Source organism: Malaya genurostris, chromosome 2, assembly GCF_030247185.1.
Source record: "Malaya genurostris strain Urasoe2022 chromosome 2, Malgen_1.1, whole genome shotgun sequence".
NCBI lineage: Eukaryota > Metazoa > Arthropoda > Insecta > Diptera > Culicidae > Malaya > Malaya genurostris.
This window is the reverse complement of record NC_080571.1, coordinates 233,809,773-233,836,288: the sequence shown is the minus strand read 5'-3', so window position 1 is coordinate 233,836,288 and position 26,516 is coordinate 233,809,773. Positions and strand designations below refer to the sequence as shown.

Sequence of the window (26,516 nt, the reverse complement as noted above, 5' to 3'; positions counted from 1 at the left end):
ATGGCGACTTCCGGTTGATTGATATTCTTCGAAAACCCATGCAATATGGGTATTTTCGGAACGGAATTGATGAGTAGATGACGGAAAATGATGTTTGAAGTGGTTCTGAAATCCAAGATGGCGACTTCCGGTTTGTTGATTTTCCTTGAAAACCCATACAATATGGGTATTTTCGGAACGGAATTGATGAGTAGATGTCAGAAAACGATGTTTGAGGTAGTTTTGAAATTCAAGATGGCGACTTCCGGTTTGTTGATATTCCTCGAAAACCCTTACAATATGGGAATTTTCGGAACGGGGTTAATGAGTAGATGTCGGAAAACGATATTGGAGGTGGTTCTTAAATCCAAAATGGCGACTTCCGGTTTGTTGATATTCCTTGAAAACCCTTACAATATGGATATTTTCGGAACGGAATTGATGATTAGATGTCGGAAAATGGTGTTTGAAGTGGTTCTGAAATCCAAGATGGCGACTTCCGGTTTTTTGATATTCCTTGAAAACCCATACAATATGGGTATTTTCGGTATGGAATTGATGAGTAGATGTCGGAAAATGATGTTTGAAGTGGTTCTGAAATCCAAGATGGCGACTTCCGGTTTGTTGATATTCCTTGAAAACCCATACAATATGGGTATTTTCGGACAGGAATTGATGAGTAGATGTCAGAAAACGATGTTTGAAGTAGTTTCGAAATTCAAGATGGCAACTTCCGGTTTGTTGATATTCCTTGAAAGCCCTTACAATATGGATATTTTCGGAACGGTATAGTGTTTTAAAGGAAGACCAAGTTAAAGGAAAATGGCAAAAACTTTCAAAAGATACTAATAAACCGGAAGTCACTGTTTTGCATTTGAAAACCACTTCAAATATAATTTTCCGACGTCTACTTTTAAATCTCTTTCCGAAAGTACCCATTATGTAAGGGGTTTAAGGAATATAAACAAATCGGAAGTTATCATCTGGGATTTAAGAACCACCTCAAACATCGTTTTCTGACAACTACTCATAAATCCCGTTTCGAAAATACCCATATTGTAAGGGTTTTCAAGGAATATCAACAAACCGGAAGTCGCCATCTTGGATTTCAGAACCACTTCAAACATCATTTTCCGACATCTAATCATCAATTCCGTTCTAAAAATACCCATATTGCAAGGGTTTTCAAGGAATATCAACAAACCGGAAGTCGCTATCTTGAATTTCAAAACTACTTCAAACATGGTTTTCTGACATCTACTCATTAATTCCGTTCCGAAAATATCCATATTGTAAGGGTTTTCAAGGAATATAAAAAAAACCGGAAGTCGCCATCTTGGATTCCAGAACCACTTCAAACATCATTTTCCGACATCTACTCATCAATTCCGTTCCGAAAATATCCATATTGTAAGGGTTTTCAAGGAATATCAACAAACCGGAAGTCGCCATCTTGAATTTCAAAACTACCTCAAACATCGTTTTCCGACATCTACTCATCGATTCCGTTACGAATATACCCATATTGTTAGGGGTTTTAGGCAATCTCAATAAACCGGAAGCCGTCATCTTGGATTTTGAAACGAGCCCAAACATCAATTTCTTGCACTTACTCTTCACATCCGTTCCGAAAATAAACATATGATGCGCGGTTTCCACAATAATCACACAAAACTTTTTTTACGAAGTAAATTCCAAATAACGTAAACTTTTTTTACGAACCAAATCCCAAATAACGTAAACTTTTTTTACGAACCAAATCCCAAATAACGTAAACTTTTTTTACGAACTACCTCTTTTTACGAACCCCCGTTTAGTTCGTAAATGGAGGTTTCGGTGTAACTTATGAAACAAAATACTCTTAAAATTGACATTTTTTTCTAAACACCCTATCTTCGGAACCAGAAACTGAATCTGAATAAAAATTGGGATATTCTTATGACATCTGAAGACCTCTCAACTGAATTCAAAAGAATAAAAATCGGTTGAGTAATCTTCGAAAAAAGCTACTGATGTTATTTTCACTTTGTTTGTGCACACTCTGCACCTCCGGAACCATAAATCGGATCCAAATAAAATTTAGGAACTTGGTATGAGACCGGAACTTTGATAGGGACCTTTCATTTGAATCTAAGCTTGTAAAAATCTGTCCAGCCATCTCCGAAAAAACTGAGTGACAATATTATTTCACACACACCGCCATCTGTTCAGTTCGTCGAGCTGAATCGAATGGTTTATGACATTAGGCCCTCTGGATCTCGACTGAAAAGTTGGTTTTCACAGTTATTGCATTACATTTTTTATATGAGAAAAGCAACAACACCTTATTTGAGCTTTTTCATGGCAATAGCTATCAGATATTCTAAAATCCAAGATGGCGGCTTCCGGTCAATCGATATTTTTTGGAAACCCCTTAGAATATTAGTGTTTTTCAGAACGACTTTATAAGTAGATGACGGAAGCCAAACATTGAGGTCGTTTCAAGATCAAAAATCTAATCTTTGATGAATAGATGCCAGATATAGGTACCGTGCTTAACGGGGCTGGAGTCCAATAGGAGATTAATAGTACTTATTATCTTTCTCCAGACAGGACCAGCCCAGAGGCCGCGTGGAATTCGACGACAAAAAAAAATGTATCAAGAGTAGATCCACTGTGTTCAGTTCCCAGAACTCTTTAGGACTAAACCATCACTTCGTTCAACAAAGTGTTTTAATATATTCTAAATTGTTCGAGGTAATTATTCCTATTCCTGCTATCTTTTAAAAATAGTCTAATCTGGAAAAAGTTTTGTTCTTCTTTCGTGTTATTTCACGTTTCTCAACACTTTAGGTTATGGTGAAACTAAATTATGAATTTATCTTAAACCGTCTGGATGGTGGTGATCTCAATTAGTCAGCGTCTTTTGTCTCTTTTTTGAATATGACGATTTGTCATCAATAAAAATTTTCCACTAGAAAAATGTTCAAAATTTTATTGATTTAGTTCACATGTCTTTACATTAAATAAGCTGTGCAGTGTTTGCATGATCAACTAGGAATCTGTCCAGAAGAAGTACGATTTATATACTTTGAGTAGATCTCGGATCCTTCAAAAAACAAAGTCTAAATTCTTTTTAGTTCAGACATTTTGGTTGTTTTAGATATTTTTGGTTGCAATAGTTTAACTAAATGGGCATTTACATAGCCAGGTATGAGATAGGAGATCAGCACAAGCCAAATTCAACCTTTGTCTAGGAACTATAGGGCTTAGAGAAGTTACATAGCATAAAGTTTCATTGTGAGGAAGGCCGAAGATCATTAAACTAGAGTGATAGTTGCTCGTAAGAATCGGTTCATTCGAAAATCATCAAATAAAGAGTGTTTCTTTAGGAGATTTTATTCCAATGGAGATTACTCTATTGTCTGAAAATTGTTTTGACAGTGTAAAGTGGCGTCTCTACCAGAGATGACAGATCTGCAGATTTGTCTTTCATGAGTTGCATACATTTTTTGTTGTGCAGACTTTTACAGACTTTTGAAAATCTAGTTTTTTATAGACTTTCATCAAAATTTACAGACTTTTAAAATTTCTGTGACCTTTTTTTATGCTCGCCAAGTCAGTTTCGCGTATCATACTTTAGAGAGAAATAAAGACATACTTGCTAACTACAGATTTTTTCGGATATACAGATTTTTGCAATCTTCAGACAGAGATATTTGAAATTTTCACCTGGCATCTCTGGTCTCTATTCAGTATTGTTAGACAAATCATCATGAATAGGTTAACACCAGAGCAACGCTTCCAAATTGGGGAAATTTATTTTCAAAACCAGTGTTCAATTAAAACTGTTCATAGCGCAATATTCTCTTCAGGGATGAGACACAGTTTTGATTAAATGGATGCGTCAACAAGAAAAATTGCCGTATTTGGAGCAAAGACAATCCACATGCGTTACCGTGAATTGAAATCGATACAGAACCATGGTCAATGATTTTTTGTTGTTGAATCTTCAAGATATAGATGTAGACGAAATGTGGTTTCAACAGGATGGTGCCACATGTCATAGTGGGCCGAAACAATCGACTTATTGAAAGAACATTTCAACGACAACATTATTTCGAGAAATTGACCGGTGCATTAGCCTCTGCGTTTGTATGATTTGACATCATGCGATTATTTTTTGTGGGGATAACTGAAGTCATTGGTTTATGTGGGTTTATGTTCAACGTGTCATTGCTGAAATACACCTTCAAAAATCAATATTTTAATGTAAAATGTAAATGTAAAATGCCAAGAAATTGTCTACCATATACAAAAATGTGGCCATTTCATAATTTTCAATGTTTTTACTTAATTTTCAAATAAGCAAGCACCCTTTATATTCCTGTGAAAGTGCAAAATATTCTATCATTGAAAATGAGTATTTTTGACTCTGGATCAAAGGCTAGTCCTGGACTAATTATATGGTAAGTTCCTAGTTTAGATCCAGATCCATTGAAAGGGTCTGAAATTCTGAAAATTAATTTTGGATCAGAAACTCATTTCTGAACCTGAAATCGAGACATGAATTCTGAAACTGAATTCTGAATTTATATTCTGGAGTTTTTGGATCTGGCTTCTAGCCTGAATTTTATTTCCAGATTCTAGATCCTAATTTAAAAGTCAGAATTCAGTTCCAGTTCCTGAATTCTGGACCTGGATTACGGAATAAAACGGAGCAGAATTATTATATTTCTTTAAGGAGTTCAAATGTACTACCATCTTCACTTAACAGTTCAATTTCAACCGCTAAACATATTCAAAATTCACACTATTGATGTGACGCAGTGATTACAATCTTTCTTATATCACGAATTCCTCTTGAAACAAAATAGTTCTCCGCGGACAATAATGCTAAATTCTAGAACTGAATTATCGAGCTGAGCTCTGGTCTGGAATTATTCAACTGAATTCTGGTATAAAACTAAATTTTAGTCAAACTTGATCAGTATCTAACAAGAAAAAAATTGGAAAAATGACATACGAATTCAACTAAGTTATGAAAACCACGAAAAAGCTGTCGCAAGGATGTGACTCGAACCCGTAGCTAGCTCCAATCCGGAAAAATTGTTTCGCCAATTGAACTACACTGCATGTGGCAACACACGAAGAAACTGCCTTATTGACTAAAAGAACCGAGCATGCTTTGCTATGCTCGTGCGCCACGGCATTCAATTATAGTCATATCGCTATGGCAACGTCTTATCGCAAGTCTATTTTCACTCTTTGCTTTGTCGTCATACGCTGTTTTTGTTTTTTATTTTTGAAACTAGCTCAAGGCAAACCAATTTCAAACCTTGTACTCCTCCAAATCACCCACTCCACTTCACCTACGAGAGATTCTAATAAGCCGTTTTCCTTTTCGTATAGTAGTTGAAGCACCAGAATTTCATCTGTTTCCTATCGATTATTCTTAACAGTTAAAGATAGGGTCGATCAGCATTGATGGCTGTATAAATGTGAAATTATTGTCGGACTCAAATAACTGTCCGAAGTCCATCCTGGTTCAGTACTACCTAAATAAACTATCCAACCCAAATCAACAATCAAGTAAATTCCTTCTGGTATTTATAGGTTATAAAAATACACGACAAATGCAAGCATATCCTATTCTAGCAAATTTATGTAAATATAAATTGGTTTTATATGATGAGATGAGCATATCTGGTAGTAAAAACGAGAACCCAACTTCACATTTCCAGCATGCGAAACATGTTTTTATTGTGTGAGCCTTTCGTGCCTGAGACGAATGGCATTCTACTGCCCACCATTGAACATTTTGGCAGAGCTTCTTCATATGAATGGATGTTTCTACGTAAACATGCCACATCTAGCATGTAGTACTGCCAGGCCCGTGCGCAGGGGGGGGTTTTGGGGGTTTTAACCCCCCCCCATGAAGAATTTTTTTTAAATTAAGTTTCATGAACAATGGAGTACTTATTATATTAAAGTGCAAATAACTTGACAATTCATATTTTTTATCAATTTTTTATCAATTCATAAACTGACATAATTTAACCCCCCCCCCCCCCCCCCCCCCACCTTAAAGAGTTCTGCGCACGAGCCTGTCAGAATTCGTTTTACATTGTCAATATAGTGGATGAGGCACCTTTTCGCCTTTTGGACACCCCCCCTCTCCCCTTGAAACCCCCCCCCATGGATGATTCCTGCGCACGGGCCTGAGTACTGCTAGGCAAAATACAATCCAATTTTTCCTGCTTCAACCTTTTGGATGGGCAAAATCCGAAACGAGAGAGTGAATGTGAACTGAAAATAAAGCACAATTTTACATCGCCGAGAGATGGAACCTCTCACATGCGACGAACCGAAATTTTTTAAAGAATATAAGGTCATCGCATCAATTCATTCATTCGCTATATTTCATTAACTAATTATAGCAAGTCAATTTAAAATAATGTACGATACAAATGTGTTTGACTGGTTTTCCGGTTAATTACCGAGCTCAGTGTGAAAAATAGTCACGTGAGTCATTTATGAGGTGATTACTTGTTTCCGTTGTGGTGCGATAATTTAATATTTTATGTTTTCAATTTAAATTCAAGCGGAAGGAAATTTGTATTGAGAACTGTATTATATTTATTTTTACGATCTTAGATACCGACAGTTATATTTGAAAATCAAACCACTATCTTTCGCGTCTTCTTGAGGTTCTGCTTGGCAATGGTCCAAAATGTTTCTATTGGATGGAGCTCTGCCGTATAGGGGACGATGTTCACGGTACCAATTCATGTGTTTTTTTTTTCTTTGATGGCAAGATCTATATAAATGCAGAGATCATTCTTTGTAACCGCATCACTTAAGAAAGGATGGACGGATTTACATGTATTTTTTTTTTTTGTTTGATTAGTTTCTACCCCCACCGGGTTCGTACATAAAAAATAGGAAAATTTGCCGGTGAAGTAGGAAAAATCCTAAAAATTGTTTTGTATGGACAATGGAATTTTCCGTTGAAAAAGTCACCAATGCTTGTTAGATCCACGATTGATGTTTGGCGCGCAACGAGTTGCATAAGTGTTTGGTCGTCGAAGAAAAGAACACTAGATCGTTGAAAAAATCGTTTGGCGCGCAGCGAGTAGTTTTGTGTGGAGATTTCACATGCATACTTGATTGATGTGAATTCAGTGATGCGAACGGTACCGGTAAAATACATTTCTTTCCCTACATTCTACACACTCAAAGTGCTACCGCCTGCTACAACTGCTGGTAGATACATTTACTCTAGAGAGTGTACCAGCGACGATGAGAACGGTGAAGGTAAAAATATATTTTGTTTTGCTTCATTCTACTCTTTCTTAGGTTTACAGCACTCTACAGTAGGCTGGGCGATACATTTGCTCTAAGCTACCGCCGCTTTTAAAAATGTAATATAGCTTTCTACCGCCGTCGAAAAAAAGTATTCTACCGCTGTACTTTACATTGTTCGCTCAAAATGGTAGCGCACGTGTTTACGTTGAACGTTAACAAATGATTATTATTTAATATATAAACATTATGTGTTGACGATTTTTTTGTATTTCTCAAGACCAGATTATATTTTATTTAAATAGTAGATCGTTTGATATGCTTGATAATCTACCCGAATGGTGTAATGAATTATTTGTTTTCAAGACCCTTTTTAAATGAAGAATTCAATGCTTTGCTGCGTTGAAACGTACTGATTAGATTTTAGCAGATGAAAAAGTAAACGAAGAGAAACAATTTACTTTTGTGACCTTATGAAATGGTTACGTCGACTTGTCAATTTTTTCCCTTCATTAACAGTGAATGTTGTTGTTCCTGAAATCCTATTTTTTCCAAATCGATTCGTGATCGTGAAAAATGACTGATTCATTGAAAATAAAGCGTTTTTATCGGGACATAGCCAATGATTGTTATAAGTGTGAAGGTGATTTTATAATTTGTAACATCGATTCAACTCGAAACTGTACGTACAAAAAATTAAAAAGTAGTTATGATCCCGGAAATTTTGTTAAGCATTTACGAAATGTGCATCCGGAAAAGGCTCTGGAATACGGACTACTGAAGCAAGGATATGCACCAGAACAGAAAAGGAAAATTCTTAAAACATCAATAGCACTCGACAGACAAGCTGTGGTTGAATCTTTGGTAAAAATGGTATCACTTCATCACTTGCCCCTATGCGCCGTTGAATGGGAAGGTTTTCGAGAACTGCTAGATCCAATTTGCGAAGCACTTAAATTTAAAATCAATCGAGACAATATCTCCCGCCATATTGAACAATGCGCAGTAAATATTAGGGAAAAAATTGCAGCTGAAATGCAAGGTCGATTAATATGCATTAAAGTCGACTCTGCGTCCCGATATGGCCGTCATGTAGTGGGCATAAATGCGCAATATAATAAAGATGATACTGTGATTATTAGAACCCTAGGTAAGGTTTTTTTGATTTGGCCAAAGTAGTATAAGCATATAAATGATTTGTTTTGTAGCAATGATGGAAGTTAAATGTCGCCAGACTGGTAAATTCCTAAAGTCAAAAATCGATGATGTACTGAAGATGTACGGAGTCGCACAAGAACAACTATTTAGTGTTATTTGTGACAACGGTGCTAATATGATTGCCGCTGTTCGGGAGATGCAGAAAGATGCGGTTGCGTTCATAGATGAAGAAGCAGATGCAGATGATGTATTATCTGATCAGTCTATGTTAGAGTACGAGAAAGAAATTAGTTTGGTACGTTGTGCAGTGCATACAATGCAGTTGGCAGTGCACGACGTTGTTAAAACGTACGATTCTAGCATACGTGAAATTGCTAAAGTAGCCGTAACTTGCCGGCAAATAATATATAAAAGCTCCTTCGAAATACATAAAACTCCATTGCCACCACTATTCTCTCGGACCAGATGGGGAGGAGTTTACATTATGCTTGAACATTTCAAGACACATGAGCTTTTTTATAGGGAAATGGGAAGTTCATACAACGTACTTGGTGAGTTATATTGAATGTAATGAGTAATTGACTACCTTATATTACTGAATTCTTGAAACTTATAGATCTTGATTCACATTGGGAATTCATATGTCATTATGTTGAGGCATTCGAACCCATTTTTAGGTGCACTAAAGAAATGCAGTCGAAGCATGTCAGCTTATCTTGCTTCTATATTCAGTGGCTGAAGGCCATTATGGAAGTTAAAAAGATAGCGTCCAATGCATTAACAACAAAATTAGTATCTGCTTTAACCGTCAGATTAAGTGGTTTGAAAACTAGTATGGTTTTCAAAGCATGTATGTTGTTGGATCCCAGATTAAATTATTTGAATTCAAATATTCTGACTGTGGAGGATAAACTAGAGACAAGGGTAACAATATATATATATATATATATATATATATATATATATATATATATATATATATATATATATATATATATATATATATATATATATATATATATATATATATATATATATATATATATATATATATATATATATATATATATATATATATATATATATATATATATATATATATATATATATATATATATATATATATATATATCTATATAAAGGGTGATTTTTTAAGAGCTTGAGAACTTTTTTAAACAATAAAACGCATAAAATTTGCAAAATCTCATCGGTTCTTTATTTTAAACGTTAGATTGGTACATGACATTTACTTTTTGAAGATAATTTCATTTAAATGTTGACCGCGGCTGCGTCTTAGGTGGTCCATTCGGAAAATCCGCTTTTTTATCGACAAATTTTGTTCAGCGATGAGGCTCATTTCTGGTTGAATGGCTACGTAAATAAGCAAAATTGCCGCATTTGGAGTGAAGAGCAACCAGAAGCAGTTCAAGAACTGCCCATGCATCCCGAAAAATGCACTGTTTGGTGTGGTTTGTACGCTGGTGGAATCATTGGACCGTATTTTTTCAAAGATGCTGTTGGACGCAACGTTACAGTGAATGGCGATCGCTATCGTTCGATGCTAACAAACTTTTTGTTGCCAAAAATGGAAGAACTGAACTTGGTTGACATGTGGTTTCAACAAGATGGCGCTACATGCCACACAGCTCGCGATTCTATGGCCATTTTGAGGGAAAACTTCGGAGAACAATTCATCTCAAGAAATGGACCGGTAAGTTGGCCACCAAGATCATGCGATTTGACGCCTTTAGACTATTTTTTGTGGGGCTACGTCAAGTCTAAAGTCTACAGAAATAAGCCAGTAACTATTCCAGCTTTGGAAGACAACATTTCCGAAGAAATTCGGGCTATTCCGGCCGAAATGCTCGAAAACGTTGCCCAAAATTGGACTTTCCGAATGGACCACCTAAGACGCAGCCGCGGTCAACATTTAAATGAAATTATCTTCAAAAAGTAAATGTCATGTACCAATCTAACGTTTAAAATAAAGAACCGATGAGATTTTGCAAATTTTATGCGTTTTATTGTTTAAAAAAGTTCTCAAGCTCTTAAAAAATCACCCTTTATATATATATATATATATATATATATATATATATATATATATATATATATATATATATATATATATATATATATATATATATATATATATATATATATATATATATATATATATATATATATATATATATATATATATATATATATATATATATATATATATATATATATATATGTTACGAAATACCGGATCCGGAACAGCAACGTCAACAGTAAAGAACCCATAGTTCAACATAGCGACAGCCGAGAGTCCGCCGACCAACGCAGCAAGGAAAATGCTGACACGGGGTAAACCCGGCATAGCAACCGTTCCAGCCGCCAACCACACGACATCGAAGACAACGTGGCCGATCGACGATATCGAACTTTGCTGAATTGTCAAATCCAAATTAACAAAAGGTTTAGCGATAGGAATTTTTAGGCAGTCTTGAGTGAGATACGTAAGCGAATCCATGTAACCGAAAATTAAGTGAAATAAAGTTTTTTTTATTCAAACCGCGATAGTACACGGCATAATTGGCGCAGTCTGTAAGCCAAGTGGTAAAAAACGAAACAAAAAGTGTTAGTGAAGTGAATATTCAAGAACATCTTTTATCGTGAAAAAAGTGGTACGATTCGACGTCCAACGGGGAACACGGAGGACACCGACATTCCAGCGTTAGCTATTTCGGAGAGGACATCCGGAATTTGAGATATCGGAAAGGATCGAGCCCGCCACCTGGAACCATCCCATAATCGCTACACACTCAAAGAGCAGACTCCCTGATGAAAAGAATCATCTTGTAAGTAACCTTCACCTTATTATTATTATTAAGAAGTGAAAACGAGTGCCTAAGAGTGGCTTAAAAACAGTGAAAACTAGAAACGAGGTAGTAGGCAAATAGTGAGGGTATATCATTAGTAGCTGAACTCTGTGTGACTAGAAGTGTAAAAATTCACAAAATAAACTGCAGAACATATCACTAGCAATTAAAGACCGTGATATTCGAAAATTAAAAATTCCAAAAACTAGTGCAAGGTTCGACGCAAATAGAATTATGGTGGAACCAATTGACACGCAAGAGCTGGTCGAACAAGTCAAGCGACTGACCGAAAACCAAGCTCAACTAATTCAAACGATAAGTTCTTTAAAGAGCAAAGAGAATGACCCATTCTTTAGCTACACTACACCTGACCCGATCAGGGATATTCCAAATTTTAGCGGTAATAAGAAGGAAGTCTTAGCCTGGGTGCAAGACACCGAACAAACACTACAACTTTTTGAACAATACAAAAATGATATATGTTATGGACAAATAGTCCGTAGTGTAAAAAATAAAATCACGGGAGAAGCAAGAGAAATCTTGATAGCTTCCGGTAACCCCACAACGTGGGAGGAAATTAGAGAAGCGCTGCTAACTGCGTACGGTGACCGTCGCGATATAACAAGTTATATCCAGTCACTCTTTTATGTCAAGCAGGGCAAGAAAAATTTGTCTGAATATTATAATAAAATCCGAGCAATAGATACTGCTATTAAATCAGCAGCCGCCAATATGGACGACTACAAATCATCCACAAAAGCAATCAATTCTTTCATAAACCTCATAACACTAACACGGTTCATTGACGGGTTGAACGAAGAAATATCAATGCACGTGAGAAGTTGCAGACCTGAAACATTAGAACATGCTTTCGAAATTACGCAACAGTACTCTAATGCGGCATATAGATTTAGACTCGACAAAAAAGCACATAATCCGACACCTTATTCCACTCAACAGAATAGCGGACAAAATAAATACACAAAACTAAATACAGGGAATTCTAACCCACGTCAGCACGATAAGACCCCATCAGGTAAATTTAAAAACCGTTCACAAAATGACGAGGACATATCTATGCGGACTCATGTTTCCAAAATGCATATTAACAACCACGGACAAAAACAAATAGACACGGAACTCGACTCCGATGACGAACCAGAACAAGAATGTCAGAACAAAAACACAAGAGACACTACGCTCGATTCCGAAGACGACGAATATTTAATTTCAGAAGAGATAAATTTTCAGCTTGCCCAAGAAAGAAATCAAAACAGATGATGAGCCAGAATAGCTTCATACCATATATTTCAATCATGACCTCTAAAGGAGAGTTAAAGTTTTTAGTCGACACAGGAGCGAACAAAAATTATATCTCTCAGGCTCACGTCAACATTGAAGATTGTAAAGATGAACCACCTTCTACAGTAACAAATATCAAGGGCGAATATAAGATTAACAAATCAGCCTCAATAGATATTTTCCAAATCAGAAAAAAATTAAAATTTTACGTTTTCAACTTCCATAAATTTTTTGATGGCCTTATTGGTTACGAGTCTCTACGCGAAATTAAAGCGACACTTAATACATCCACCAATACCTTGAAAATAGGAAAGAAATTAATTAAAATGAAAAAAATGTTCCCAGGAGAACAAAAATTGAACTTAACTGAACACAAATTTCAATTCATCCAGATACCCGTGAGACGAAATGGTTCATTCATAATCGATCAGGAAATCGTTCTCAAACATTTTTCAATACTACCAGGACTATACGAAGAAATGAACGGAAAGGCAATTTTGGCAATTAAGAAAAACACCGATGAAAGATCTGTCGAAATAAATTCTAATGAGCTCGAACTAGGGAAGGACTACTACGAAATTGAGAAAATCCCCCTAAAACATACGACGACCAAGTACGAAATAAGGGACGAACACCTAAACGAAATAGAAAAGATTGCTCTGAAAGAAGCAATTGATAAAAACAAGGAAGTTTTGTACTGCAACGACGACAACCTCACTTTTACCCACAAAATAAAACACAAAATTAGAACCACCGACAACATACCGATCCATACCAAATCCTACAGATACCCCAAAGCTTTTGAAGAAATAGTGAGACATCAAGTAGATAAACTTTTGAAAGACGGTATTGTAAGAGAATCTATCTCTCCATATACGTCACCAGTTTGGGTAGTACCCAAGAAAGCAGACTCTTCAGGACAAAAAAAATTTCGACTGGTAATAGACTATCGTAAACTGAACGAAAAAACAATCAGTGATAGATATCCTATACCGGAGATTACCGATATATTAGATAAGCTGGGAAGAACAAATTATTTTTCTACTATAGATCTCGCATCAGGCTTTCACCAAATTCAGCTCGATGACGAAGACATTGAAAAAACGGCATTTTCAGTAAACTCTGGTAAATACGAGTTTACGCGTATGCCATTCGGGTTGAAAAACGCCCCTGCGACTTTTCAACGCGTAATGGACTGCATATTGAGAGAAGAAATTGGGAAATGTTGTCTGGTATATATGGACGACATCATTGTATTTTCACCCTCTCTAGAACAACATAAAATCGACCTGGACAAAATTTTGAGAAAATTAAAAGATGCTAATCTAAAAATACAGCTTGATAAATGCGAATTTTTCCGCAAAGAGGTCCAATTTCTAGGACATACAGTTTCGGAAGATGGCGTAAGACCGAATCAGGACAAAATCGAGACAATTAAAAATTGGCCACTACCGAAAACAGAAAAAGAAGTGAGACAATTTCTCGGAATTTTGGGATATTATAGGAGATTTATTAAAGATTTTGCTAAACTAATGAAACCGCTTACTACCTTACTACGTAAAGACCAGGATTTTATCATTGGGCCAGAAACAGAACTCTGCTTCGAAAAATATAAGCAAATCTTAATGAGAGATCCAGTGTTGATTCATCCGGACTTCTCTAAAGAATTTAACTTAACTACTGACGCTAGTGACTTTGCGATAGGAGCCGTACTTTCTCAAGGACCTATCGGAAAAGATCGTCCAGTAGCTTATGCGTCAAGAACTCTAAACAGGTCAGAAGAAAACTATTCAACAACTGAAAAAGAGTTCCTGGCAATGTATTGGGCCGTTAAACATTTCGAACACTATCTCTGGGGGAGGAAATTCAAACTAATTACAGATCACCAACCGCTAACTTACTCTCTTTCAAACACAAACAAACGCATTTTTAGAGGTAAACTAGAACTTGAAGGATACGACTAGGAGTTAATTTATAAACCAGGCAAAAACAATGTCGTCGCGGATGCACTTTCAAGAATAAAGACAAACGAGATTAACGCGAACCCTCAACACGAGACCAGTAATGAAGAAACAGAGAGTGAAGGAACAACCATACATTCCGCCGACTCTAGTGATGATTACTACATTTGGTGTACAGAAAAACCAATTAACACATTCAAGACGCAACTCATCCTGAAAATTTCAAACATTGATTCCGAAGTGTCAGAGCAAATATTTCAGAATCGTCGACGTATCACAATCCTCAAACCAAATTACACCGAAATAGATATAGTACAATTATTCAAAAGATATCTCAACCCCAGAGGAATAAATTGCCTACGCGTACCCATAGGATTGAGACAACTGGTTCAGGAAACTTACAAGAAACATTTCGAATCTAATTACATCTACAAAGTTCTAATTTCAGAAATTTTACTGGAGGACGTCAGGCTGGAAGCAGAGCAGGATAAACTAGTAAGAGTTACACATGAATACGCACATCGGGGCATAAAAGAAAACAAAGCCCAAATACTACAAAGGTATTATTTTCCCCAACTCGATCGAAAGGTTAGAGCCCTAATAGATAGTTGCGGCGTTTGCAAGAAAAGCAAATACGATAGAAACCCGCCACAATTAATACAGAAAAGCATTTTCGGGGAGAAACCCTTCGAACGAGTTCACATAGATGTTTTTTTCATGAAAGGACTAAAGTGGTTGACGATAGTGGACTCCTTCTCAAAATTCGCTAACATAATTCCTTTAGAAACTAGAACAATAGTTGACTTAAAAAGAGCACTTAGTGAACATATCAGAATATTTGGCAGACCACTAACTATCGTCAGCGACCAGGAACCAGCATGCATATCCATAGACTTTACAGGGTTTCTGAACGATCTTGGCATTTCCATCCACCATGCCAGTAACTCTCAATCAAACGGAATAATCGAGAGATTTCATTCTACAATAATTGAGTTATATCGAACATTAAAGCATAAATTTCCAAACAAACCAATTATTGAAGTAATGAATCTTTTAACCGACATTTACAATAACACTATACATTCAGCTACAAAAAGGAAGCCTAGAGAAATCATCTTCAACGTTTCAAACTCCACGAACGTAGAAGAATTACAAGAGGCAGCAGACAATATTCAATCAGCAGTCAAAACGCAACTACAACAAAACAAACAAAGACATGAAAAGAAACACGAAAATAAGCAAACACCACTCGAACTTAAACCTGACGAAACAAAATACGTTAGAATATCACAGAGACAGACAAAGGACAAAGACCCATTCAAATTAGTAAAAACAAAGACCGACAATCTACTCACTTTCAGAGACACAAACAATATAAAAATCCACAAGAACCGACTGAAAAAGTAACCTCACACTACTACTCTAATTTCAGAATTTTCTTGACTCACTACGTATCGTCTACAATCTACAAAGATGTGATAAATAACAATGGACTTATAGCCTTTAAACTTGACACAGTTAGAATTAGATTAGGATACGAACGAATCGTTAAAAAAATCGATCTAGGCAACATCGAACTAAACATCAACCATATTGAGAAAATAACCCTATCCCTCAAAACTAGAGATCACTTACACGAAACACTTTCAAGAAAAATTAAAATTGCTAGAGAGAAACTTAAAAGCCTTAAGCCCCACAGACAGAAACGCGGATTAATCAACGCATTAGGAACAATGGTTAAATACATAGCAGGTAATCCCGACGAAGAAGATTTAAAAACCATACAACTAAGCCTAGAAATGTTACAGGATCATGAAAACAAAATTGTAAATAACCAAATGAAACAAATCAATATCAATACTAGTTTCCAAAACAGAATAAATAATGTCACAAATGTCATTAGGAAAATTAGTTCTCAAATAACATTAATAAACAACACACTTAGAGAAGATACTATTACAGAACACATTAACTTAATATTCAGCATAGATTCTCTCATCCATACACTAGAAGACATAGAAGAACAAGTTGAATTTTCTAAACAAGATCTATTGAATAAAAATATACTATCGTTAGAAGAGAAAGAATACATCTTCCATAGACTAGTACAGCAGGACATGAACCTTAAATTCATAGACGAGATTTTTCAATTCAGTTCAGCAAGTTCAACAATCATCAAGGACAACATCGTTATTCTGATAAAGATACCAATACTGGACAGCAACCCCTACGAGCTACTAGAACTACAGGCTACCAGCATAAATCAAACAAGAATCAGCACAAAAATCCAATTTGCAGCTAAAAGACAGAACCACATATTGCCACAACTACAAAAATGTAAAATTTGCGACAATTCAACACCGCTGGAAGACGAATGCATCTATAGAATTCTAACACACCAGAAACCAAGATGTCCTATAAAAAAAACAGATCAAACGACTAAAATAAAAGAAATCAGAAGAGGCGTCATATTCATCGATACAAACATTCATCTAAAAGTGTCTAGCTCCTGCGGCGACTCCACAGTCATAACGGAACCGACCGTCATCGAGACAGAGAACTGCACCATAAACGTACTAAACTATACTTTCCACAAAGAAGACGAATTCTCAGCAAAAGAAGAATACCTGTTGCCAACTTACAACAAACACCCAGAAACAACCAATAACATACAAGAGAAAAGTGAAGACCTCAGTATACAAAATCTGGAACTCCTAGAAGAGATCAACCTAAAATCTTACCAACACAGAAAAACCACCATCGTCGGAAGTACAATCGTCACCATAGTAATCATTAGCCTTCTCATCCTGGTAATCGCTACCACGAAGAACAGGAAACTCACTGAAGATAAACACACCACAAGAAAATCTGCGGATCCCGAAATTTCGGAGATCAGAATCGAAAAAACCGAACCGAAGACGATACATTTCAAAAAGCTTCCAACAATACAGCTTCCAAACAGTCGACCGAGGACGATCGACGCTCTTAGAGGGGAGGTGTCACGAAATACCGGATCCGGAACAGCAACGTCAACAGTAAAGAACCCATAGTTCAACATAGCGACAGCCGAGAGTCCGCCGACCAACGCAGCAAGGAAAATGCTGACACGGGGTAAACCCGGCATAGCAACCGTTCCAGCCGCCAACCACACGACATCGAAGACAACGTGGCCGATCGACGATATCGAACTTTGCTGAATTGTCAAATCCAAATTAACAAAAGGTTTAGCGATAGGAATTTTTAGGCAGTCTTGAGTGAGATACGTAAGCGAATCCATGTAACCGAAAATTAAGTGAAATAAAGTTTTTTTTATTCAAACCGCGATAGTACACGGCATAATTTATATATATATATATATATATATATATATATATATATATATATATATATATATATATATATATATATATATATATATATATATATATATATATATATATATATATATATATATATATATATATATATATATATATATATATATATATATATATATATATATATATATATATATATATATATATATATATATATATATATATATATATATATATATATATATATATATAATTTGATTCTGACTAATGTTTTTTACTTCCATCCACAGCAATTTCTAATAGCTACAAATGACCGTCTCTCCAAAATTCGAAAAATTGAAATGAAAAATGAAAGTAAATCAACGGAAACAATCGAAAGTGATGAGTTCGACACATTCCTTACCGAAATGCTAGGGGGAGGATTACCCAATACTAATTGCAGTTCCGTAACATTACACCAGCAACTTAACGCACTGGATTTAGAACCGCATCAAAGTTATAGCTTTGATGTTTGGAAGTACTGGGTTAATCGTATATCGTCTCAGCCGGATTTAGCAAATGTTGCATTATGCGTTTTGTCTGTGCCGTCCACACAGGTATCAGTGGAACGAGCGTTTAGTGCGTTAGCACTAGTTCTTTCCGAACACAGAACAAATCTTTCTGATTCTATGCTTGAGAATATTTTAGTTGTAAAACTAAACAATGATCTTTTATCAGTAACAATTCCTCAATTATAGAACAGGAATGATGACACTGCACTGTGATATAAAATATAATACTACTTAAATATATCTAAACTGGATGAAAAAATCATAGACTATCGTATTACTTCATAATATGCTGAATCCTGTTCTCTGCGTAATCGATCAAATAAACAAATAATCATTCCTATTGTGTATTTCGATGAAGTTCGAGCTTTCCATACAAAAAAACATCACTCGTTCGAAGTGCAGAATCACAATTTTTACATTCAATCAAAACATTTCGAAATGCGGAAAATGGAATTTTTTCACTCAATCTAAAAACTTTGATTTGATCTAAATTCCAAAAAAATTGTTATTTTTTTATCTTCATTTAGGGTAACAGAGGTATTTTGGCCCACTTTAGGATTGATTTTATTTTGGCCCACTTTGAATAAATATCCATCAAATGTTGTAATATCTTTGAAAAACCCTTTCGCAATAGGTAATTTAATGTGTTTACCTTCAAATTTATGTAACATGAGTTACTTCACATCAATTAAATTCGATAAAATCGATAAAGTTTGTTAGGTGGGCCAAAATATATGAAGTGGCCAAAATACCTTTGTTACCCTATATAACGGTTAAAATTATTTCACACCGGAGAACGATTAAATTATTATTTCCGAACGAAGGGCCCTTCTATTTGATTCGAAGACTGCGAGAAGCGATCTAACCACCTCAAAGATATCGATGTTAGAGCTAATTCAGCAGCTGCAAGATTCATATGGGTGGTCTATAATGTAAATGAAACTGAAACAAACGTATCCCCAGCAATTCGTTTTAGTTTTATTTATTCGACCAGTTCTACTGTCAAATTTAAAACTGGTATACATTGCCGTTCTATTTTTTCTATATTTGAAACACAGATAAAACGCTGATGGGGCTGCCAGTTTATTTTGTTATAATTTCTAGATTTAAATTTTAAAACTGACATAAATTATGCATCTAGAACTAGAACTCTCCTGAATATGCCCTTAGTTTCATTTGAAATCTTTTGTAACCATTACTTTTTAGGCTTTCCGAATAGGAAAACGGTAACCGGTATAGCCGAGTTCAGTTTACTTGTCCAACCAACAAGCCCTTAAAGCATTCATTGACTAGTCACACGCGCGAATACGTGAAAGTCATCTTCAAAATAATGAACGAAATAGGCAATGTGCAGCGCCTACCGTAAAGTACATTTTCTATCGCACTCATGTACATTTTTCTACAACGGCAAAGTACATGTTTCTACCGCCACGAGCTACTTTTTTTTGTGGTGCAGTAGCGCGAACAAGGAGGCAGTAAAAACAGTCGGTGTTGAACAGTCGTTCGCACCGCACGCGTATAGCTCTTGGCTCCTGGAATTTTTTTCTGGCTACCTAGAGTTTCATTGATTCAAGGCTTCAGTCTTTTTCAAGGCTACCTGAATCACTAACTAAGTGATACAAAGAGTGATATTAGAGTGACTAAGTGATACAAAGAGTGATATTAGAGTGACTAAGAAATTAATCAGCCTTTTTTAAGGCTAGCTAGGAGTCTAATCGAAGACTAATTTAGCCTAGTTAATTTAATTTAAAATTTCATTAATTTCAAAAATGCCTGCGTCCAACCGGAAAGGCAACAAGCCTAAGGCTAAAAATAATTCAATACGGAATAAATCACAATCCGTTATTCAACATTTTTCTAATAACATTCACGATCTTATAGAATCTGAATGTAAAAATAAAAGACAACGGACGGATTTCCTTTCCGTTGATTCTATGCCGTCTAACAATATTTACGAGATTCTTCCTGAATCCGATTGTAGCGACATAGAAGAAAATTCTTCAAAAATTCCCAAAATGGACGCTTGTCGTTCTGGGAAGAAACATCAATCTATGCCACCAGTGACGGTGATGATTTCCGACTTCAAAGCATTCCGTACTGAGCTTTCTACTTTTCTCCCGGAAGTAAAAGTCTCATTTCAAATCGGACGAAGAGGAGAATGTCGAGTCTTGGTGGATGGATTGGAAGATTACGAACGTCTTATTCGATATTTGTCCGAGAAACTTCATAAATTTTATTCATATGATATAAAATCAGACAGACCCTTCAAGGCTGTCTTGAAAGGATTATCAAATGATCAAAGTATTGATGAAATTAAAAATGAACTAAAAGAATTGCTTGGTTTTGCCCCTTCCCAAGTAATACTTATGAAAAAAAGAGCGAATGGTACTTCTAAACCACGCTCTGGAATTTCCCATGAACTTTACCTAATACACTTCAATCGAAGTGATGTAAACAATTTGAAAACTTTAGAAAAGGTACGTTTCATTTCCCACATTAAAATTCATTGGGAACATTATAAACGGCATAATCGTATTGCAAACTTAACGCAATGTCGTCGTTGCCAAGGCTTCGGTCATGGAACCAAAAATTGTCATATGGATATACGGTGTTTGAATTGTGGTAAATCGCATTCGAAAGACGATTGTCCAACGAATGAAACCTCTGATAAATTTTCATGTTCAAATTGCAATGGAAATCATAAATCCAATTATTTGAAATGTCCTGTCAGGGAAAAAATTTTAAACGCTCGTTCGCTTCGACAACAAGTCAAATCAACGACCTTAAATTTACAGAACATACCTGAAAATCAGAAAACCGTTACAAATGCCACGCCTAATTCGGCACTGATTTCTTCGAAACAAAAAACAGGTACGCCTGCCAATTCGTCTTCTAACGAAAACAATTTATTGACAGGTAGATCGACCTCGTCATCATCTTCTTCTAATGTCAGTTATGCTGGTATATTAGGTAGAAATCTATCACCTATTTCTTCTAATGTAAATAATCAAAACACAGGACCGCCTTGCAGTTCTTCTTCTAACGAAAACAATTTATTAATAGGTAGACCGGCCAAATCATCTTCTTCTAATGGCAGTCTACCTACAAATATTCCTTCAATGCCATTCGCTTCTTTAAATGAAGTCGATTTAGGCGATATAACTGAAAATAAAATGATCTACCTACAAGATCAACTTTTTCAAATGATCATCCAAATGAATTCAACTTCATCACTTTTTGAAGCATTTCAAATCGGATGGAAATTTGCAAATAATATTATAATGAATTTAAAATTTAACAGTGATGTTAAATAATTATTTGAATATTTTAAATTGGAATGCTCGATCTTTGAAATCGAGTGAAGATGAATTTTATAATTTTCTCAAAGTTCACAAAATTCATATTGCCATTGTGACAGAAACTTTTCTTAAACCAAATGTAAAATTGAAAAGTAATCCACATTATGTGGTTCATCGATTTGACAGGTTTACTGGAATGGGTGGTGGAGTTGCCATTTTTGTCCAACGGCAAATTAAACATCGAATTTTACCTTCTTTCAATACTAAAGTTATTGAAAGCTTGGGAATCGAAGTTGAAACCATTCATGGAATTTATTTCATCGCTGGAGCATATTTGCCATTCCAATGCACCGGCGAACAATTAAATTTCTTTAAAGGCGATTTGCAAAAACTTACAAGATATCGATCGAAATTTTTCGTAATAGGGGACTTAAATGCTAAGCATGTCCAGTGGAATTGTAGGCAAAATAACAGTAATGGTAAAATACTTCATAATCAACTCTCAGCTGGTTACTTCACAGTTCTTCATCCCAGTAATCCTACTTGTTTCTCTTCCGTGAAAAACCCGTCTACAATTGATCTGGTTCTAACAGATCAAAGTCACATTTGTAGTGAACCGATTACTCATGCTGACTTTGACTCAGATCATCTTCCAGTAACATTCAGACTTTCCAACGAAGCTATAATTAATCCAATTAGTTCTATTTTCAACTATCATAGAGCTAATTGGTTGGATTACAGATCTCACATTGAAAATCATGTGGATCATGAAACTATTTTAGAAAATTCTGCGGACATCGACACAGCAATTGATAATTTGAATCATTATATTATCGAAGCTAGAAATCTTTCAGTTCCCAAAGCTCAAACTAAATTAAATTCTCCTATCATCGATAACAATCTTCAACTGCTCATTCGGTTGAAGAATGTTCGTCGACGACAATATCAACGTTCTCGTGATCCTGCTATGAAAAACATAGTTAAGGATTTACAAAAAGAAATTAAACATAGATTTACTCTTTCGCGAAATGAAAATTTTGCTAAAGAAGTTGAACAAATTAAACCATATTCTAAACCTTTCTGGAAACTTTCTAAGGTTCTTAAGAAACCTCAGAAACCAATTCCTGCTCTCAAGGAAGGAAATCAAATACTTCTTACAAATGGTGAAAAAGCTCAAAAACTTGCTCAGCAGTTCGAGAGTGTTCACAATTTTAATTTAAACGTTGTGAGTCCTATTGAAAATGAAGTCTCACTGAAATATGATCATATTTCAACCCAAGTGTTATCACACGATGACATTATTGAGACGAATTTTGATGAAATTAAATCAATTATTAGGAAACTCAAAAACATGAAGGCTCCTGGTAATGATGGAATTTTTAATATTCTTATTAAAAATCTTCCCGATGTTGCCTTGAGAGTCCTGGTTAAAATTTTCAACAAGTGTTTTTCATTAGCTTACTTCACAAAAAGATGGAAAAACGCTAAAGTAATTCCTATCCTAAAACCTGATAAAAACCCAGCAGAAACATCAAGTTATCGCCCAATTAGCTTACTTTCTTCTATCAGTAAACTTTTTGAAAAAATTATCTTGTTGAGAATGATGACTCATATAAATGAGAATTCAATTTTTTTACCAGAGCAGTTTGGATTTCGTCATGAACATTCAACTACTCATCAGCTTGTCAGAGTAACGAACATGCTAAAATCAAATAAATCTTCTGGGTTATCCACTGGAGTTGCTCTTCTAGACATAGAAAAAGCATTCGACAGTGTTTGGCACAAAGGTTTAATAGCAAAAATGTCCGATTTCCAGTTTCCTATTTATTTGATCAAAATGATTCAAAATTATTTAACTGATCGTACTCTTCAGGTTAGCTATCAGAACTGTAAATCTGAATTGCTACCCGTACGAGCCGGTGTTCCGCAGGGTTCGAGCGTAGCTCCAATCTTGTATAATATTTTCACTTCTGATCTTCCAAATCTACCCGTTGGTTGTCAGAAATCGCTATTCTGTGACGACACAAGTCTGTTAGCCACAGGTAGAAATCTAAAAGTGATCTGCAGTCGCCTACAAAGAAGTTTAAATATTTTCAGTGATTATCTGTCAAAATGGAAAATTAAACCAAATGCAGCAAAAACGCAATTAATTATCTTTCCTCACAAGCCAAGAGCTTCTTTTCTTAAACCAAACAATAATCACATTCTTAAATTGAATGGCTTGGAATTGACATGGTCTGATCAAGCTAAATACTTAGGTTTAACGTATGACAAAAAACTCACTTTCAAGGATCACATTGAAGGAATCCAGGCAAAGTGTAATAAATATATTAAATGTATATATCCTCTTATAAACAGAAATTCTAAGCTCTGTCTAAAAAACAAACTGTTAATTTATAAACAAATTTTCAGACCAGCCATGTTTTATGCGGTACCAATTTGGTCAAGTTGTTGTTCCACCAGGAAGAAAACGCTTCAAAGGATTCAGAATAAAATTCTGAAAATGATTTTGAAGCGTCCTCCCTGGTTTAGCACAAATGAGTTACACAGACTCACAAATATAGAACCATTAGATGTAATGTCACATAATATTATAAGCAAATTCCGACAAAAATCGATGCAATCTTCAATTGAATCGATTCGCTCTCTGTATTAGTTAGTAAGTTAGTATATAAGTTCCTTTTCCCCATTACACAATACAAGTAGGTTTAGAATTTTCCCTACACAATAATCTCAGAATTGCGGAAGCAAATAATGTCTTCATGGTAATAACCAAATCATATATATATATATATATATATATATATATATATATATATATATATATATATATATATATATATATATATATATATATATATATATATATATATATATATATATATATATATATATATATATATATATATATATATATATATATATATAACAGGGCTGAAAAGTCACCACTTGTGGCTGAACACCCAATTTAAATCTTAATAATTTAATTTTAACTCATATTCCAATGAATAGTTATTTAAAAAAAAAAAAAAAAAGGAGGCAGTAAAATGTGGAAAAATATAATTTCTACCTACTTCGAACGGCTGTGGTTCCAGCCGTAGTTTTTAACGCGATACTGCATCGCACGCCTACTGTAATAGAATTTTAGTTTGGATGCATCAACACGGTACAGTAAGAAAAATAAAAAAATGTAGATGTGGGTAAGCAGACTACGGTAATAAAAAATGGGAGGCAGTTTGCATCCTTGGATGTGATTCGTCATTCCGAGCCACGTGCTTAATTGGGTATCAACATTATTGTTTGCCAAATTATTTGATGATGGAACGCATATGAGTGTTTTAGCTATATCGTAAACAGGATCAAAGTTCTGGTATTGTTTACCAGAAGATGCATTGTGTGTAATGTAATCAGTTAGATGATTAATGTTGGCCATCGTAATCGTGAGTTGAACAAATCACATTATAGAACGATTTTTGTACGAATCAATGAAAGGATTCTGTTGTATAAATAATGAGATCAAACAAAGAGGTTTGCCTTGCATTTAGCATGCTGAAGTTCGTTCAATCGCATCGGATAAATTCTGGTGGATTGAAAACCGGGTCAGTTCTGGTGGATTGATAAGCTGAATACTGGTACAATCACTCCTCATGTTCACTCCGCTATAACAGAAGAATTGCACATTATTTTCATATAGAACATTCTGATATAGATTCTCAGTACCGAACTCCAACATTCGTTAATTGTAGGTCGGGTACTAAACAAAATAATGTGGTGTCGACTAATGAGACGACTATTAACACAACTATTAAACGAATGCAGTGTTCTTGTTAAATTTAATGGACACAATATTTAAAAGTATGTTAACTTAAACTTTCGAATGTCCAAGAATCACACATTTTTTCTTCATTTCAAACATAAAACTTGTTGCACATCATACAAACAAAGTGCGCTTTTCCAAACGCACAGCGTTTACGAGAATAGCTAAGAAATACAAAACAATGACAATGTGAACAATGAGATAATTTTGTAATGGATGAACCAAACGAACAAATGGTGCCGCCGCCAATACGAAAAAAAAACTGTCGTAGATTTTAAACGGTTTTTTTTTCGGTAGAGGAAATTGAAACCTTCCTTAAAGAACAACTACACCTCAGTTTACCACTGTAACCACCAAGGCGGTAAAACGTGGGAACGCTTACTTTGACTCACCCTATCTCAGCCGTCAGTAGTTCGATTTTCAAAATTTTATGATAGAAAACTATGTATAGAAAATGTTTTTGCCTTTCTCATATAGAAAGCCTATGCAATCGCTGTGAAAACCGACTTTATGTGTTATGTGCCATTCGAATCAGTCGGCTGAGATCACAAAATGTCTGTGTGTGTGTATGTGTGTGTGCGTGTGTGTGTGTGTGTGTGTGTGTGTGTATGTATATGACAAACAATGTCACTCAATTTTCTCAGAGATGGCCGATTTTCACAAACTCAGATTCAAATGAAAGTTGAAAGATATGAATTCCGGTTCCGGAATTGCAGGGTGATATGCGCCAAAAATAGGAAAAAAATTCACACAAACTTAGACTCAAATGAAAAGTCTTATGGCCTCATACAATTTTCCTGGTTTCATTTGAATACGACTTCCGGTTCCGGGATTACATGTAAATATGTGCAAATTTATTCGATTTTCACAAACTAAGAAGTAAATGAAAGGTCTTGAAATTGTTTAAAAAGTTCTCAAAAAACTGATCCAGATCCGACTTCCGGTCCCGGTATTACAGTGCGATTAGTGAAAATTTACAAT

At 35.2% G+C, this 26,516-nt stretch overlaps 2 protein-coding genes across 4 annotated transcripts in view; both read left to right on the top strand.

Annotated features, from left to right (window-relative positions):
* LOC131428169 (prohormone-3) overlaps nt 1-26,516 on the top strand; it is a 140,639-nt gene that overhangs the window by 38,163 nt on the left and 75,960 nt on the right. The gene's annotated exons all lie outside the window — the stretch shown is intronic.
* On the top strand, nt 7,551-11,220 carry LOC131429151 (uncharacterized). Its single transcript, XM_058593197.1, has 4 exons — nt 7,551-8,413; nt 8,472-8,972; nt 9,038-9,345; nt 11,092-11,220. The coding sequence occupies exons 1-4, from the start codon at nt 7,840-7,842 to the stop codon at nt 11,218-11,220; spliced, it is 1,512 nt and encodes a 503-aa protein (XP_058449180.1). The 5' UTR covers nt 7,551-7,839.

What these genes read in the sequence shown, in the direction of transcription:
- LOC131429151 (XM_058593197.1), top strand. Translation starts at nt 7,840, where the DNA reads ATGACTGATTCATTGAAAATAAAGCGTTTTTATCGGGACATAGCCAAT. An exon ending in AAGTTCATACAACGTACTTG is followed by an intron (nt 8,973 to 9,037) that starts GTGAGTTATATT and finishes TGAAACTTATAG; the next exon opens with ATCTTGATTCACATTGGGAA. An exon ending in AGGATAAACTAGAGACAAGG is followed by an intron (nt 9,346 to 11,091) that starts GTAACAATATAT and finishes TCGTGAAAAAAG; the next exon opens with TGGTACGATTCGACGTCCAA.